At 43.3% G+C, this 15790-nt stretch overlaps 1 protein-coding gene and 1 pseudogene across 1 annotated transcript in view; both read right to left on the bottom strand.

Annotated features, from left to right (window-relative positions):
* Positions 1-15790, bottom strand: part of ITPR2 (inositol 1,4,5-trisphosphate receptor type 2) — a 482081-nt gene that overhangs the window by 53282 nt on the left and 413009 nt on the right. The window contains exons 50-52 of the mRNA XM_077469087.1: positions 11856-12020; positions 10879-11074; positions 4220-4309 (exon numbers count right to left, since the gene is read on the bottom strand). Of these exons, the coding sequence (XP_077325213.1) occupies positions 4220-4309; positions 10879-11074; positions 11856-12020 (451 nt within the window). The remainder of the gene's footprint in view (positions 1-4219; positions 4310-10878; positions 11075-11855; positions 12021-15790) is intronic.
* On the bottom strand, positions 15593-15702 carry LOC143964605 (U2 spliceosomal RNA; annotated as a pseudogene).

The raw sequence follows: 15790 nt of genomic DNA, 5'->3' as shown, positions 1-15790 counted from the left end.
TGTGCAGGTGCCATTCTTTATTAATGGCACCCCAAATGTGTCCAGTAAATTAGCACATTTGCGATCACCAAAACACATAGTACCGCAGGACCATGCAGTTTGGTACAGCACAACTTTAAAAGTCATTCCTGCTGTACTTTTTTGCATGCTCCAGCGTGTTTGGCAGCCCACAGAAATTAATGAGCTGTCACAAATGCACTGCCCGGGAACGTGCAAAAACACACGCACAAACTTGCACATTGTGGTGTGAACCCGGCCCTGAGTGTAGACTTCCAGGTATTCATTATCTGTTATGCCTCATTCACGAGTGAATGATTGATCCATACACCCATGTGAAGAGCCATCTTCAGGCACCCGTATTGCACAGGTGTTACATGCTGGGCTTGCAGGTATCCTGCCCAGAACAATAACTGGTGGCTGGCTGCACGGATCTTCAAGTGCATCCTGAAATGTACATCTGTGCGAGTCCAATGCATGAATCAGGACACAATGGGTGAGATGTAGTAAGGCTGGATTCACACCTATGCAGTTTTAGTGCTTTTTGCATTTTGCAGATTTGTACTAGAGTCCATTTCACATGGTTTCCTATGGAACACGTTCTGTAGTGCAAATCTTCAAAATGCAAAAAGCACAAAAAATGTATAGGTGTGATTCCAGCCACTGGAGCACTCAGAATCTGGTGCAGCTGTGCCTGGTAGCCAATTAACTTATAACTTCAGCTTGTTCAATTAAGTTTTGGCAATAAAACCTGGAAGCCGATTGGTTTCTATGCACATCTGCACCAGATTTTACACTCTCCAGTTTTAGTAAATAAAGCCCAATCTGTCTGTTCGCTGATCCGTGCACTGGGCCCGCATGGATGTACACACAGGGATGTGCTTGGAGGTCTGTGCAGTTTGCCTCCTGTCTCTGACTTGAAAAGGCAGCCCGCATGCCCCTGCATGGAACACCTGTGCATCATGGGCAGCTAAAGATATCTCTTCACATGGCTGTATGGATCTGTGAATGGGGCCTTATATAGCCCCCGTTACAGCCTCTGACATTGTGACTTGTTACAAACTAGGGGAGAGGAGATCGAGGAAACGCTTACTCCTGCCTGCAGCTGACTGGTGACATCATCTAAGTCTAGGCAAAGCCGCTGACCAGAGCCTATTGGTGGCTTGTTAATGATAAAAGGTGGAGCTTTTATGAAAAATTAATTTGTGCAGGCTTGTAAAGTTACTGTATGGTCCAATTTTATCTGCCATCTATGGTGTCTTGCTACTGAATACAAGAGGGACACTGTCGGTGCCGCTAATTAACTGGTCGTGGGAAATGCGTAAGAAGGCTTCTGGGAATTTTTTGATGATTTACAGCGTCAGTCACAGCTTGTGGTGGAGCTTACGAACAAGCTTCTAATTAGGTTGTCCTCTCTTTTGAAGCAGAGGCTTAAAGTGACTGTAACATCAAATATGTGTTTTTGATTAACTGTCTCTGAAATTGATAAAAGCGTGGAGGTCGGGGAGGGGATAATACAACTGTAATATGTCCCCTATACTGTTTATTTAAAGACATTGGGCTTGTGACAGCAACCTCCGCCTGTGATGTCATCTCAGGCGCAATCATTCCCATTGTGAGGTCAGAAGACTATCACAGAATATTCCAGTTTCCAATCATTGGAGTGGATTCACAAAAAAAAAACTAAATCAGTTAAAAAAAACACAAGTTGGTTACAAAAGATTTAAATCAGAACTTAAGCCAAAGTATAGATACAAATGAAGATCTTATTAAAAGATAAAATAACAAAAGCAAATTTTGCTACACTATTCAACTTTAAAGTGGATGTAAACCAGATTTTTTTTTTTATGTCATAATGTAGAGCAGGGATATGCAATTAGTGGACCTCCAGCTGTTGCAGAACTACAATTCCCATGAAGCATAGCAAGACTCTGACACCCAGAGGCAGAGGCATGATGGGACTTGTAGTTTTGCAGCAGCTAGAGGTCCGCTAATTGCATATCCCTGATGTAGAGTATACGATTTCCTATCATTTGAGCCCAGTCTTGCCACAAAGAGTTAATCCATCTCTGAGAAATCCTCTTTTATTGTTCAGTGAGATAAATCTTGACAGAGAAAAACTTTGTCAAATCCTCCCCCTTGCTGTGAGTGACAGGTGATTTACATATCTCCTGCACTAGCCTAAGAGACCTGCATTATTTTTTAATTCCTTCCCACTCCTTTCTTCTGTTGCTCTGCTAGGATTGGATGTTCTGCACCTCAGCATAATTGGGCATGCTGAAATCATGTGGTTACTTTCCTGTCTTTTCACTGGATGTTAGAGATCTTAGCAGAAGTTCAGTGTAAGAAATACACAGGAGAAAATGCATGTTGATAAGGGGAGTGTAGAGGTGGGCAGGGGAGTCTACTGACATCACAACTCCACCCACTGAGCCCTGGAAAACAGACCCACCCACAAAATCTGCAGTTTTTCGGGTCTCATAAGAGACAGAGGGGAGACATTTGACAGGTAAAGATACATGCAGGAGGCATGTATATCCTTATAGATAACCCCTATGGCAGTAGTTTAGAAAGGGTGACATTGGGTTTACATCCACTTTAATTCTGAGACTTTGCATGTAGTACGTTTTTCTGCCACTAGATGTCCTTAGTCTGATGACCAGAATCATTCAATCTACTTTCTCTAATCCCTGATCATCTTGGAACCGCCATCAGCCTTTGACTGGACAGTGAAAGAAGAAGCAGCTCAGTGATGAACTCATCTCTCTGAACTCATCTCTCTGTCACTTGGCTCTCTGCTTCTATTAACATTCTTCATGTCAACTCCTTGTGCTACTTCTTCCAGTCCCAGTTTGAGCTCTGCTTTACAGGGACTGCAAGAGTCTAAAAGTAAAATGCAGGCACTTAAGTGGTTTGTATTTAATCAAAATACGTTTAGTGATGTATTAAAGAACACAGAGCTGCATTAATATGTATGTATTTCATATCTGCCTGAAGTTTAGCTCTAAAATTTCTTTGCATGAAAACATTAACAACAATTCTGATTGGTTGCCCCTGGCAACAAGCTCTTCCTCTATGTAAGCATTTGTGGCATATAGGGTACGTTGCACTGCCCATTCATTGTCAATGAACCATCAACATGTACCCATGGGTCAAAAACATGCAATTGCTACCTCTTTTTTTAACACACCTTAACATAAACGCATGCATTCTTATGACATGCCTGCAGTGCGCTGAGGGTCAGTTGCATTTGTGTACTGTGTATGTGCCCATGTGTGTGAAGGGAGCGCCTAATGGCTATTTTGTTGAGAGGACTAGGAACTTTTTCAGCAGGTGGCACTGCAGCCACTGAAATAAAAGGGTAAGTCCCCAAAAAGCGATTTTTCAGATTTGGTTAGATGTAGTCAGGTAACCTACCTAATAGTTTGTTAAATCATTTAGGGACTCTCAAGCACATCTTTGACGGCTTCTCAAGAGAATCCTACTCTTCCTCTTAGATTTTTAATATATTTTATCCTGAGAATCCAATAGCAAGAGCTGGGAACACCTTAAACTGGGTGGAAACACCAAAAACCACAAGGTTGGCCACAAACTGCACTAAAGTCCCATGAATGAATGCATCAGTGTAACAATTGTACGTAATAATTACACTTAAAAGAGCTAACAGTATTCCCTTGAAAATGCTTTCATCTGCATTTCTCTCCAGAACAGAGCAGCCAACTTTGTTTAGGGTATCATCCAGGGTCACCATCTACTTCCATGACTGAGATGACACAATCCTGTAAATTTTGTTGTCTGTGCAGTGCTTGGCTGTGTTCACCATTGTCTTACACAAGTCAGCCCCTGCTGCAGCCTCTCACTTTGTGACTTGATGCAAAGTTACAATGTTGCAGTCTGATCACTGGAGGAGAAGAGACTAAGGAAATGCTTCCTCCAGTCTAAAACAAAGTGATTACATCATCTCAGCCTAGGCAGAGTCACCGACTGGAGTTCACGAGCTCCTTCTATGATAAAAGGTGGAGCTTTTGTAAAAAAAAAAATGATACAGTTGATGTATAATGGACATGTCAGGAATGTATTCATGCAGAATTGGAAAGTTACTGACAGGTCCACCTTAAAAACAGAAAAAGTTAGAGATTGTCTCAAATTGGAAAGCTAAAGAAATTGAGAAAAGGATGGATGAATTCAGAGTTTTGGGAGCGGGACGTTTATTGCAACTGACCTGTGATGGATATGGTTGATGACGGACAGTCTTCCTGTGGACAGGAGCTCATCATTGCTGTTACAGAAGAGGCTCGGAGGCCACCATTATCTGTTAATGGAAGAATGTGAAGTGGTTAACCCTTTCTGTCCCGAACAGGTCTTGCGTAAAAAAACTAGATGAGAAAAACTGCTTAAACCATTGTCTTTCTTTTGATACTGTGTTATGCGTTTTCTGTCTACAGGCTTCTTTGTTCGGCAGTTATTTATTCCTGTTGCTGCGGGATATAACTTTACTATACCGAGTTCCAATTTTAAAGCTAAAGTTTATTTTGCTTTTATTTGCCTCCCCTGGTTCTACCTTTTCCCCTCAACAACATGTAAATGACATTTTTAAATAAAACATGTTTGCATACATACCTAATTTTAGACCCAGTGACATCATCACTGGCTTCTGTGCTTCTCTATGCAATGCAGGCAATTCATTGCTGGTGGGAGGGACTGGTAGGATGTTGTACCTGAAAACATCATAGCACCCTGCATAGCACATAGCACTCCATTACTTCTCTCAAGAGCTGTCAGCCCTGATAAAAGCGGGGTTGACTCTTGGGAGGAGTTATCAGGGACTTGTGTCCATTTACATTTGTCCCATCCAATCCAATCTGCTAAACAACATGGAAAATGATCTGTTCCCCTTCATCGATCTGATCAGATTGGAGGGCAGTTGTGTGTAAACAGACAGCCAGTTTGTTTACACCGGCCACCCTTAGAGCAGAGTGGGCAGTGTCCATCCGTGACCACTCTGCATAAGCTGAGTGGACACGGACCAGTCATCTGCCGCTCAGCAGGGAATCAGCACTCAGATCCCCTGCTGAACAAGCGGATTACACCCCACATGAAATAAGCCTTATTAAAGGTCAAGGTTAAGATCATCAGCATTATGGTAACACACAGGCAGGTGCTCTATTATGGCTGGCTCTGTCACATAACATGGCTGTAGGGTGCTGACCTTGTTAGCTTATGATCAATAAGTTAACAAAATCAGCACCCAACAGCCATGTCATGTGACACACTGGCAGAGAACCTGCTGACTGCTGCCTGTGTGTTAGATCACCATAGTAATGTGCAGTACATCTTCATATTCACCCAGGCACCTCTGTGCTGCAGGCAGCCACATTGAAGTCTGGCTCCTTCTGCTCCCTATCAGCTGTCTGCTGCCACCCGCCGCTGCCCGCCAGCCTCACATAAGCCCTTTGCTCTCCACTACTGATTGTGAAGCTGAGTGGAGGAAGATCACTTCACCAGGTAAGGCAATGGGCAGCCGCAGCAGCAGGCAGCTGGGACTTGAGCAGAGCAGCCAGCAATCTGCTGAGTAAATGCGTAATGCACATGCGTCCAAAACTGAAAACAAAAGTCCCTTGACTGCTCCATCATCACACCATCAGAGAGGGACCTAGGAAACAGTAGTAATGCATCCCCCCCCCCCTGTAAACTAGTAGGAGTGGCCGGGGGGGGATTTAGAAAGACCTTTTTTTCCCCCCTCTGCTGAGCTGATGACACAGGGCAATAGGGCCGGTTGCACTGGCTTATCAGTGACCCTGCCCTGCCCCCTGTAACCAATCACCTTCTAATTTCAGCTTATTCCATTAAGCTTCAACAATAAAACCTAGAAGCTAATTGGTTACTATGTAGAGCTGCACCAGATTCTGTCTGCAACAGTTTTAGTAAATCTCCCTCAGGGTCTCTTAACCCCCCTGACGGTATTCCCGAGTCTGACTCGGGGTGGATTTTTTATACCAAGAGCGGTATCCCCGAGTCAGACTCGGGACTGCATCGCTGGATCCAGGAGGAGGTTTACTTACCTTCTCCCTCGGATCCAGCGTTGTCTCCCCGCTGTACGAGCGAGCCGTGTCTCGCTCGATGCATTACATCGCCGATCTCCGTGCCCTGCGAGCGTTGCGACGCACGGGCACGGAGAACGGCGCCAAATTCAAAAAGTGAAACAAACAGTAAACATACAGTATAATGTAATCTTACAGATTACATTGCTGTATGTAAATCTTTCACATCCCCGTTGTCCCTAGTGGTCTGCCCAGTGTCCTGCATGCAGTTTTATATAATAAAAACTGTTCTTTATGCCTGGAAACTGGAGATTGCCCATAGCAACCAAAACTGTCACTGTACATCAAAAATGATTTTAGACCAGCTAGAAAACAGCGATAATAAATTAGAATCACTCGCAGAATTGAGCGATAGCGATTTGTGGGGAGATCTGTCATCAAATACTGAAAAGTAATGACTGACAATTCTGCAACTGAGCAAATTTCAGTGTTTTTGATTTGATTACATTATTGAATAATTTTTATTATTGTTATATTATTATTTGGTACAATTATTTATAATTATTTATTATATTATAATTTATGATTTAATTTTTCAAACTTTATCATACCCGGGATGTCTGCTAGACTCTGGTTTGGACAGATTTAAGAGAGTTATTCCTAAGAATTGCAGGACTACAATATAAAACGCCAAATTTTCATGCAAAATAATGGTACCGCTTTTAGCACCTAAAATCCGAAATAATCGTACCGCCAGGGAGGTTAAAGAATTATTTACTCAGGGCCCCTCCTCCATGCCTCAATGCTGCAGTATAGTTAAAAAAAAAAACACAAAAACCTTTGGTAAAAAAAAGTTAATTTGCTTAAAAAACGTACTAAACCCGAAGCTTATATGTGTTCCTCCACCCACAATAAAGTCCGGTTCCTTCTGCTCCCTGTCAGCTGCCTCTCCCTCTTGGCTGCTGAGTGTGAAACGGAGCATTGGAAGATCACTCCGCCAGGGAAGGCAACAGGCAGCCAGGACTTTGGCTGTCAGCAGAGCAACCAGCAACATATGGAGTAGGCACCGGGCAGGACTGCTACTTCTCCACCATCAGAGAGGAAATAGTATTAATACAACACACCCTAAGCTAGTAGGAGTGGCTGAGCGGGGGTGTATATTAAAAAACATATTTTTTCCCTTCACCTGAACTTTCTGTGACGCTGTCTGGGCCCGATACAATAGGGCTGGTTGTACTGGCTTATCAGCAGCCCTGGGAGTCATGCAAATATCAAAATGCCTTGATGAATAGATATCAGTCTGGAGGAGTGGGTGCTCCTAGGTAAGCTTCATTTGCTTGTCTATTTGTCTACATGTGATGCTGAGCCTCCACGATTAAAAGAATAATAAGTGCCTTGCCATCCTTTGAGATGTACAGCATTAGAGTGTATTTTTGCTTGTGCATAAAGAGGAACTTTACCCTAAAGTGGAAGTTCAGATTTATGACCTCCTCCCTCCATCCTTTTCTAATTTTGGCACTCTTGTTTGGGGTTATGGGTACCTGATTTTGCAAGGTACCGGCTCCCACTACCAGTTAGATTAATATAGCGATCCACCGCAAGTTCTCCCCCACCCACAACCTTCTGGGACACATCACAGGCCCCAGAAGGCTGCGGGACAATTCACAAAGTGCAGCGCGGCTTGCACTTGGTCAGTAGGAAGCTGGCTGTGAAGCTGCAAGCTGTCACAGTTGACTTCCCACACTAAAGATGCCGGCCCTGGGAACCCAGAGACTAGTGCAAAAACACGGAACAGAGGGCACACCAACCTAACGCATTATCTTTGTTATAGCTTTATTAGTGTTAAAAGAACAGATGTATACTCAAAAAAAAAAAACATCAGCAATAAAGCACATCAAAGTCTTGGGACTTGTCTAGAGGATCAGGCCGTTTCAAGTACATTCTAGACATTATGTGCCTTATTGCTGGTGTTTTTTGTAAGCATACATCTTTTCCTTTAACACTTATAAAGCCACCACAAAGGTAATGTGCTAGGTTGATGTTCCCTCTGTTCCTTGTTTTTTGCAGTATTTCTTCTTGGTTTCCCTGACCTGAAGGGGGCAGCAAAGCCGGTGCAAAGATTTGATGAGCCAAAGATGTCCGATTGATTTTTGCCAGTGCACTTCTACTGAGCGTAGGAGATTGGTCTTTTTTTGTCTACTAGTGAAGAACCAGCCAGGGTGAAAACAATGCTGGATCCCTGGACAGGTAAGTGTGCTTTTATAAAAAGTCAGCAGCCACAGTATGTGTAGTTGCTGATTTTTTTTTTGTACATAGGCTGAAGATCCGCTTTAAAGTGGATGTCTGGAAAAAAAAAAAAAAAGTCATATTCAGTACGTCTCTACACTGCATGCAAATGTTCCCATGTTTGATCCCTGTAAAATGCTGCAAGTGGAACCACCAGAAATCCAAGGACCTTGAAGCTTCCTGCAGTGAGCTGACAACTCTGCTACACTGAAATCCCAAGCAATGTTGTCAGCCCTGTCTAAGTTCTTCCATTTGGAAAACAGAACACCTCCCCCTTATGTTATGGAGAACAGTATAGGGGAGGTGTTCTGTAGTCTAGCAGGGGAAAATTAAGCAGGACTGACAATCCTGCTTGGGATATCAGTGCAGCAGAGGCACTGGGCTGTCAGCTCAAACAGGAAGTTAGGAGCTCATTGGATTATTGCAAAGGCATTTTTCTGTACCTTCATTGCTTTTAAAGGGGGAGAATGTGGGGAAATGTAAATGTATTTAAAGTCTGGCATATCACCATTACTCTTTGCACTGGTTAATGGGAAGATTCTGTATGACTATTCAGCAAAGCCTGAGTGGTGGAGTTCTACATGCAAGCCTTGGGGTCAGATATAAATCTGGATTAGATGGAGAGAGTAAAAAGTACTTTTCGTTTTCTATAATCGCTTGTCATTAGGCTATTAACAAGTAATGGCTGGATGTCCTGCTGTCAGACGAGCCCGTGCTTGTAGCGCCTCCGTAATAGATGGTGTAGGAGCACACTGGCGGACGGACTACACAAGGGTCTCTGTCTGCCCCCTCCAAGCTACCCGCGGCATCTTGTAAAATTAGCTCTCAGACTGCTGTTACTGGAGCGGCTGTGCTGGCTGGGGGAGTCCTCTGGGGAGTTCTGGGATTAAAGAACTTCTCACAAGACTTGTGTACTGCAGAACAGACTGACCCAAGCCTGAGGTTAACCTGTTCAATGCCAGATCAAGAAGAGTAACTGCCAACTAAACCCACACTGCTGGATAATGATGAGCACCTGTCTACTAATTGCTCAATGCTGGATAGCTAGAACAAGCCTGTGGCCGTAAATAAAAATCGTACCTGTCTGAAAATCTGCTTATTTTTGTGTATTGAAGAGCACCTACTTTCACTGCCACAGATTGTAATGCGCCACATCTCCAACACTTTCTATTCTAGAGATCTACAGATCAGCCCCGTCACCATGAGCTGATGGATTTAATAATGACCCAGTGGTCTGTGCATAATATAAAAGCCTGGACTTAATGGAAGGGACAATATATGAGGAAAAACATTGTGGTAAATTAAAAGGAAACGTCCAGGGATTACAAGAGCAAGTAATAGAAATAAGAAGAGGATATCATTATACGTATTCATCTGGGTTGATTTACTAAAACTGGAGAGTGCAAATCTGGTGTAGCACTGCATGGTAGCCAATTCGCTTCTAAGGCTGGATTCACACCTATGCATTTTTAGTGCTTTTTGCATTTTGCGGATTTGCACTACAGTTCACTAAACATGGTTTCCTATGGAACACGTTCTGTAGGGCAAATCTGCAAAATGCAAAAAGCACTAAATATGCGTAGGTGTGAATCCAGCCTTACTTCATCTTGTTCAATTAAGCTTTGACAAAAAAACCTGGATGCTGATTGGTTTCTATGCAGAGCTGCACCAGATTTGGCACTCTCTAGTTTAAGCAAATCAACCCCACTGGGCCCTATCCCATAAAAACCCAAGTTTTCATACACTGAACTGAGAATGGCCAAAAAGCCTGAAAAAGATAAATGTGTTAAGAATAAATGGCTCTATAATATTAGACTGTATTTGCACCATACACCAGCAATTCTTGATGTGCATATGGCTGATGAACCATATAGGAATGATTTGCATGGCTTTGCCCACTGTCCTGAAATAAAGAATACTACTTTTATTTTTTGGATATGTGATGGAATGATTTTTTTATTTAATTTTTTTTACAAAAGGCTTCATTGTGCTACGCACAGGTTCAATTGGAACACATTTTCATTTATTTGGTCCCTTCTTACCATAATATACACTATAATTTTTTTTCTTTTGTTTAACCAAGCAGGCTGAACGAGAAATAACTGAGGAGCTCGGGATGAGCCGCTGTACTAACTATTCAATGTTAGTACAGCGATCCCCCTGCTCAACTATTGTGTTCTGACTGGTGTGTTCTGGCAGCGCCCCCATTCCCCCTGCCGCCAGAACACACCGGTCAGCTGTTGGCTGCCAGCACTGATTGGATGTCGATCGGATGCTGGTTTTCCTGCATGCCGTTCGACAGAAGCTGGCTGGTGCACACACGGCCCGAATGTTGACTGGTTTCAGTTGAACTGGCTGATATTCGGCCTGTGTGTCTGTGGCTTAACCCGTATGTTTCTACTGTCTCAGTAAGTAATAGATAAGAAATGTATCTTTATTTATACTGTGATTTCATAAATTACTTTATATATAAAGTCAAAGACTTAGTACATTTTTAAACTTGTCACCTAACCATATCTATTTTAGTAAGAGATACACAGTCACGTGTTCATACCGAGATCTGGTGTCCTGTCCTTCAGTCGGTCTACATCCATGATAAAGTCATCCTTAAGAAAGAGGAACCCAATAATTGAGAAGAGGTAGACAAGAATGAGTGCCAATACTGCAGTCAGGATGATGGAACGACCGTTTCTGGTGACACTTTTGATGACGTTCAACAAGGTTTCTTCTCGGTAGACAAGGTCAAACAACTGTAGAAAAGTCAATATTTATTATATTACTTCTGGAAAAATAAAACAGCCTGCATGGGGAATAACTGATATGTCTACATAGACATGTCTCCCAGCACATATAAGAAGCCAGGGGCTGACTCTATAACTAAATTACACTATATGGCCAAAAGTTTGTGGATACCTGATCATCACATCTATATGAGCTTGCTGAGACATCCTTTTCCAAAACTATGGGCAGTATAATGAATGTGCCCCCTCTTTAAGGCTATAACAGCCTCCACTCTTCTGGGAAGGGTTTCCTCAACATTTTAGAGTGTGTCTGTGGAAATTTTTGCCCATTCAGCCAAAACACATTACTGAAGACAGGCCCATTAGAGATGGGTAAGACCTGGCTCACAATTGGTGTTCCGGCAATCCCAAAGATGTTCAGTAGAACTGAGGTCCACTCAAGTTCCTCAGCACCAAGCCCATCAAACCACATATTTATTGAGATGGCTTTGTACACAGGGGCACATACCATGCTGAATCGGAAATAGAACTTCTAATAACTGTTGCTAAGTTGTCTAAAATGTCATTGTATGCTGCCAACAGAACCCTTGACCAGAAACACCTGAACTCAAGAACATGGAGGGGTGTACTACACACATTTTACCACATACTGTAGGTGTAATGGTCAGGGGTAAACAAACTCGGCCATATAAATTATAACTTCTAGCAAAACTTTAAACATACAATCTTTACAATTGATCTACAGTGTAACTGTAGTTCTGAATTCATATATCCCACATAACATACATACCAGGAAGCTGTAGAAGAACTCGTGCACGAAAAGGCCCAGCATGCACACGATTACATAGACCACGTGATACAAAAACGCCATGTCCATTATGACAGCTCGGTAACCTCGGGTGAAGGTGCCACGGTTTCCCACGAAACTCACCAGGAAGACCACTTTATTGCACAGCTGTCGCAAAGAAACAGAGACAATCACCAGCCTGCATTAGCCACCTAAAACATTTGATAAAAACAACAATTGGCTTTATGCACCTCAGAACAGATCATCGCACAGAAATAATGGCTGTTTCCAGCATGTTTATCGCTAGCCCGTCACGCTGCCGAGGCACAAATAATGGTGATTTGATGGATTGAGAGAGCAGCTGGTTAGAATCCATTTAGCTAAAATAAAAATGTAATAATTCTATCACAAATCCTGTGTGACAGTTTAATATCCAGGTAGGGCACAAATTCTCTACCGCTCAACAAAAGGCACCAATCTGTCTTATTCACTCCCTAAAGCCCCAATACGACTGTGTCGCCGGGCTTTAAAGTTCTGGACAACGCAGTGAAAAATGCATGTTTTGTTTACTGAAGCTGTATCGAAAGTGTTTGTAGGTGACATTTACTCGATAAGTAATCATGGAACAGAGCAAAGTGAGACAGCATGAGGTTGAGAGTTAATATCAAACCACAGCTTGCTTTCCGTGAGCCGAACAGCCGTGGAATTTGCTGAATCTGCCTAGAAATAAAATCATGTCTAAGACACAGAAAGATATATTACACAGTTACAGCACAGAAAGTTTGGCTTACTTGATTAAGTTGGTATGACAGCTTTTTTTTGTTGGGTCCAAATTAATTTTGAATATGGGGAAAACTCTCTTATTAAGAAAAATCCTAAAAAAGTTTTGTCCAGATATGAGTAGTAACAAGGGATGAGCCGAACACCCCCCTGTTTGGTTCACATCTAAAACATGCGAACAGGCAAAAAATTTGTTCGAACATGCGATCACCATTAAAGTCTATGGGACAAGAACATGAATAATCAAAAGTGCTAATTTTAAAGGCTTATATGCATGGTATTGTCATAAAAAGTGTTTGGGGACCTGGATCCTGCCCCAGGGGACATGTATCAATGCAAATAAAAGTTTTAAAAACTTCAGTTTTTCCAGGAGCAGTGATTTTAATAATGCTTAAAGTGAAACAATAAAAGTGTAATATTCCTTTAAATTTCGTACCTGGGGGGTGTCTATAGTATGCCTGTAAAGGGGCGCATGTTTCCCATGTTTAGAACAGTCTGATAGAAAAATTACATTTCTAAAGGAAAAAAACTACTTGTGGCTATAATGAATTGTCGGGTCCGACAATACACATAACAGCTCATTGATAAAAAAAACGGCATGGAATTTCCCCACAGGGGAACCCTGAAACAAAATTTAAAAAAAAATGCGTGGGGGGTCCCCTCTAAATTCCATACCAGGCCCTTCAGGTCTGGTATGGATATTAAGGGGAATCCCGTGCCAATTTAAAAAAAAAAAATGGCGTGGGGGTCCCCCTCAAAATCCATACCAGACCCTTATCCGAGCACGCAACCTGGCAGGCCGCAGGAAAAGAGGGGGCGGGTTATTGTTTCACTTTAAGCATTATTAAAATCACTGCTGCTGGAAAAACTGCCCTTTTTAAAACTCTTTTTTGCATTGACTTTTTATGACAATACCATGCATATAAGCCTTTAAAATTAACACTTTTGATTTCTCCCGTAGACCTTTAAAGGGTGTTCTGCGGCTTTCGAATTTGCCGCAAACACCCAAAATTGTTCGCTGTTCAGCGAACTGCCAATGTTCGAGTCGAACTCATGTTCGACTCGAACATAAAGCTCATCCCTAGTAGTGACATGTGCTCTCTTCATTTGCGAGTTGGGAATGAGAAGGACGGGGAAGTAAGCACTGAGCAAGAAATCAGACCTTTAAATTCTGACTGTTGAAAGGGATTCGGCAGTTATGCTATGAGGTTAGGTTGCTATCAGGAAGGCTTTTGCTGAAACATGTTAGCGTTTTGATGTCGCACTGCTGTTTGTGCTCAATAAAGATTCAAGAAGAAGCAATCGAGTTGCCGGCATTCTTTTTGCAATTTTGATGTATGGGACACAATGGCCTGAGCCCCATTATTCAGCTCATCATCCTATAAACATGCGGTAGAGCTTGGGTGAGTTTTTGTCTACATTCGGCAGTTATGTGCTCTTTTGAAAAAAAGAATCCTCAATGTCTCTGGAGATTTCAACAAATGCTATACATATTTTAAGCTTTGTCTCTTCTGCATTAAATCCACACATCTGCCTGTCCGCCCCTGTACAGTGAGCTACGCACATGCAGTTCACTACAAAAATTCAGCAATGCTAAAGCTGTCAGAACTCCCGCACATGTGTGGGAGTGATGTCATCTCAGTCCAGCCAATGATAGCGGCCTGCAATCGAGACACGGAAGCTGGCCGCCCCAAGATGTTAGCGGCTGGTAGGAGTTCAGGGACAACGTATCGCTGGATTGAAGGTGAGTACAGTTCTGTTTTAATACTAATAGTGGAACAAAAAGAAAGTACTTGGGAATTAAAAGAGAACATAGGCAGTACTAAAAAACAGAGGATGGGGAAAAGAGAGGGGAGAGAGAGAAAGAGAGAGAGAGAGAGAGAGAGAGAGATTTTTTTTATTGAAAGCCTGTGGCATGCAAAACACATTCAAAAACTTCACCCAGTGCCAAAAAAAGTGCACACACATAAAGAGTGAAACACAAAAAAGTGCAACGGGTACACAAGCCTTCTGAAATAAGAGGGCCTTGCCCTGAATCCCCCGGGGCTCCAGACAGGGACAAGGGAACTTAAGACTTGGTCCATCTGGCCGAAACCAGACGGACCCCATTCTTTGGAAGGTCTGCCGAAACAGACCCACCCAAATACTAGGTGAGGCTCCCCTGAAGGGAGACCCCAACCAAGAGAGAGGGTGAACTAAGCCAGAAGGCCATGTCATGTCCACCCCCTCCCCAGACTTTCAGGACAGGCCCGAAGACCTGCGACCCTACTCATCACACGTGCAGTGACAAACATAAAAACGTGACAAACACACAAGAAATAAAGTGGAGAAGGGATAGTGGAGAGGAGAGTGGAAAAAGTGGCCATTGTGTAACACAATGACCAGGCCTACCGGCCAGGAATAAAATATGCCTCTGGTCCCAGCCAAAAGGCCCGGCCCAAGAGGCAGGTGCTAAAAAAGTGTGTTGTTATATGGTGCAGTGTCCTTGGTGCCCAAAATCAAAGTGACCCTCACTCACAGTAATATTTAGGCACCCCTGGACTGCCACTCCAGGAGCACATACTCCATAGGCTTTCAAACCCTAACCCTGACCCACAGCCCAGACCACTTCAGCCCCCACTCCAGTCAGGAAGGCATGGAGTTCAGGAAGCCCGGGGGGAGCCTGCCCCTCAAACAAGCTCAACCCCGCTCCCATCACTCCTACCTAATTACATCCAGAGGTACTAGCGTTCCTCTGCGCTTTGCAGGGTAGGACAAGGTGTTCCGTCCCGAAAAACTGTCTGGAACAAGAGCTACCCCTATCTAGAGCTACCCCAATCAGAGGGACCCGACCCTCTGGATCAGAACCAAGATGCAGCACCCATCTTCACCAGGAGCACCCTTCCGGACGGCTCAGACTCAGGCCCCACTGGCACCGTCTTGGATGCCAGATGCCGACCCCTTCCAGGTGCAATGACACCATTGGATTTGCATCAGCCCTCCCCACCTTGGCAGTGACGTCAGCGCCTCCTCTGGAGACTGATAAGAACAGATACTACACTTGAACTTAGCCAAAAGGCCGAGAAGCGATAGAGATGACGCAAATAAAAAGGGGGGGGGGGGACAAGCAGGGAAATTCAAGCTGAGCATGTCATGAAGAGAAAAGGACAGTATAACCA

This window comes from Lithobates pipiens, unplaced genomic scaffold (assembly GCF_037356315.1).
Source record: "Lithobates pipiens isolate NorthernLeopardFrog02 unplaced genomic scaffold, aLitPip1_a1.2 Scaffold_8, whole genome shotgun sequence".
NCBI classification, from domain to species: Eukaryota; Metazoa; Chordata; class Amphibia; order Anura; family Ranidae; genus Lithobates; species Lithobates pipiens.
The sequence above is the reverse complement of the archived record's forward strand: the minus strand, read 5'-3'. Positions and strand labels throughout refer to the sequence as shown.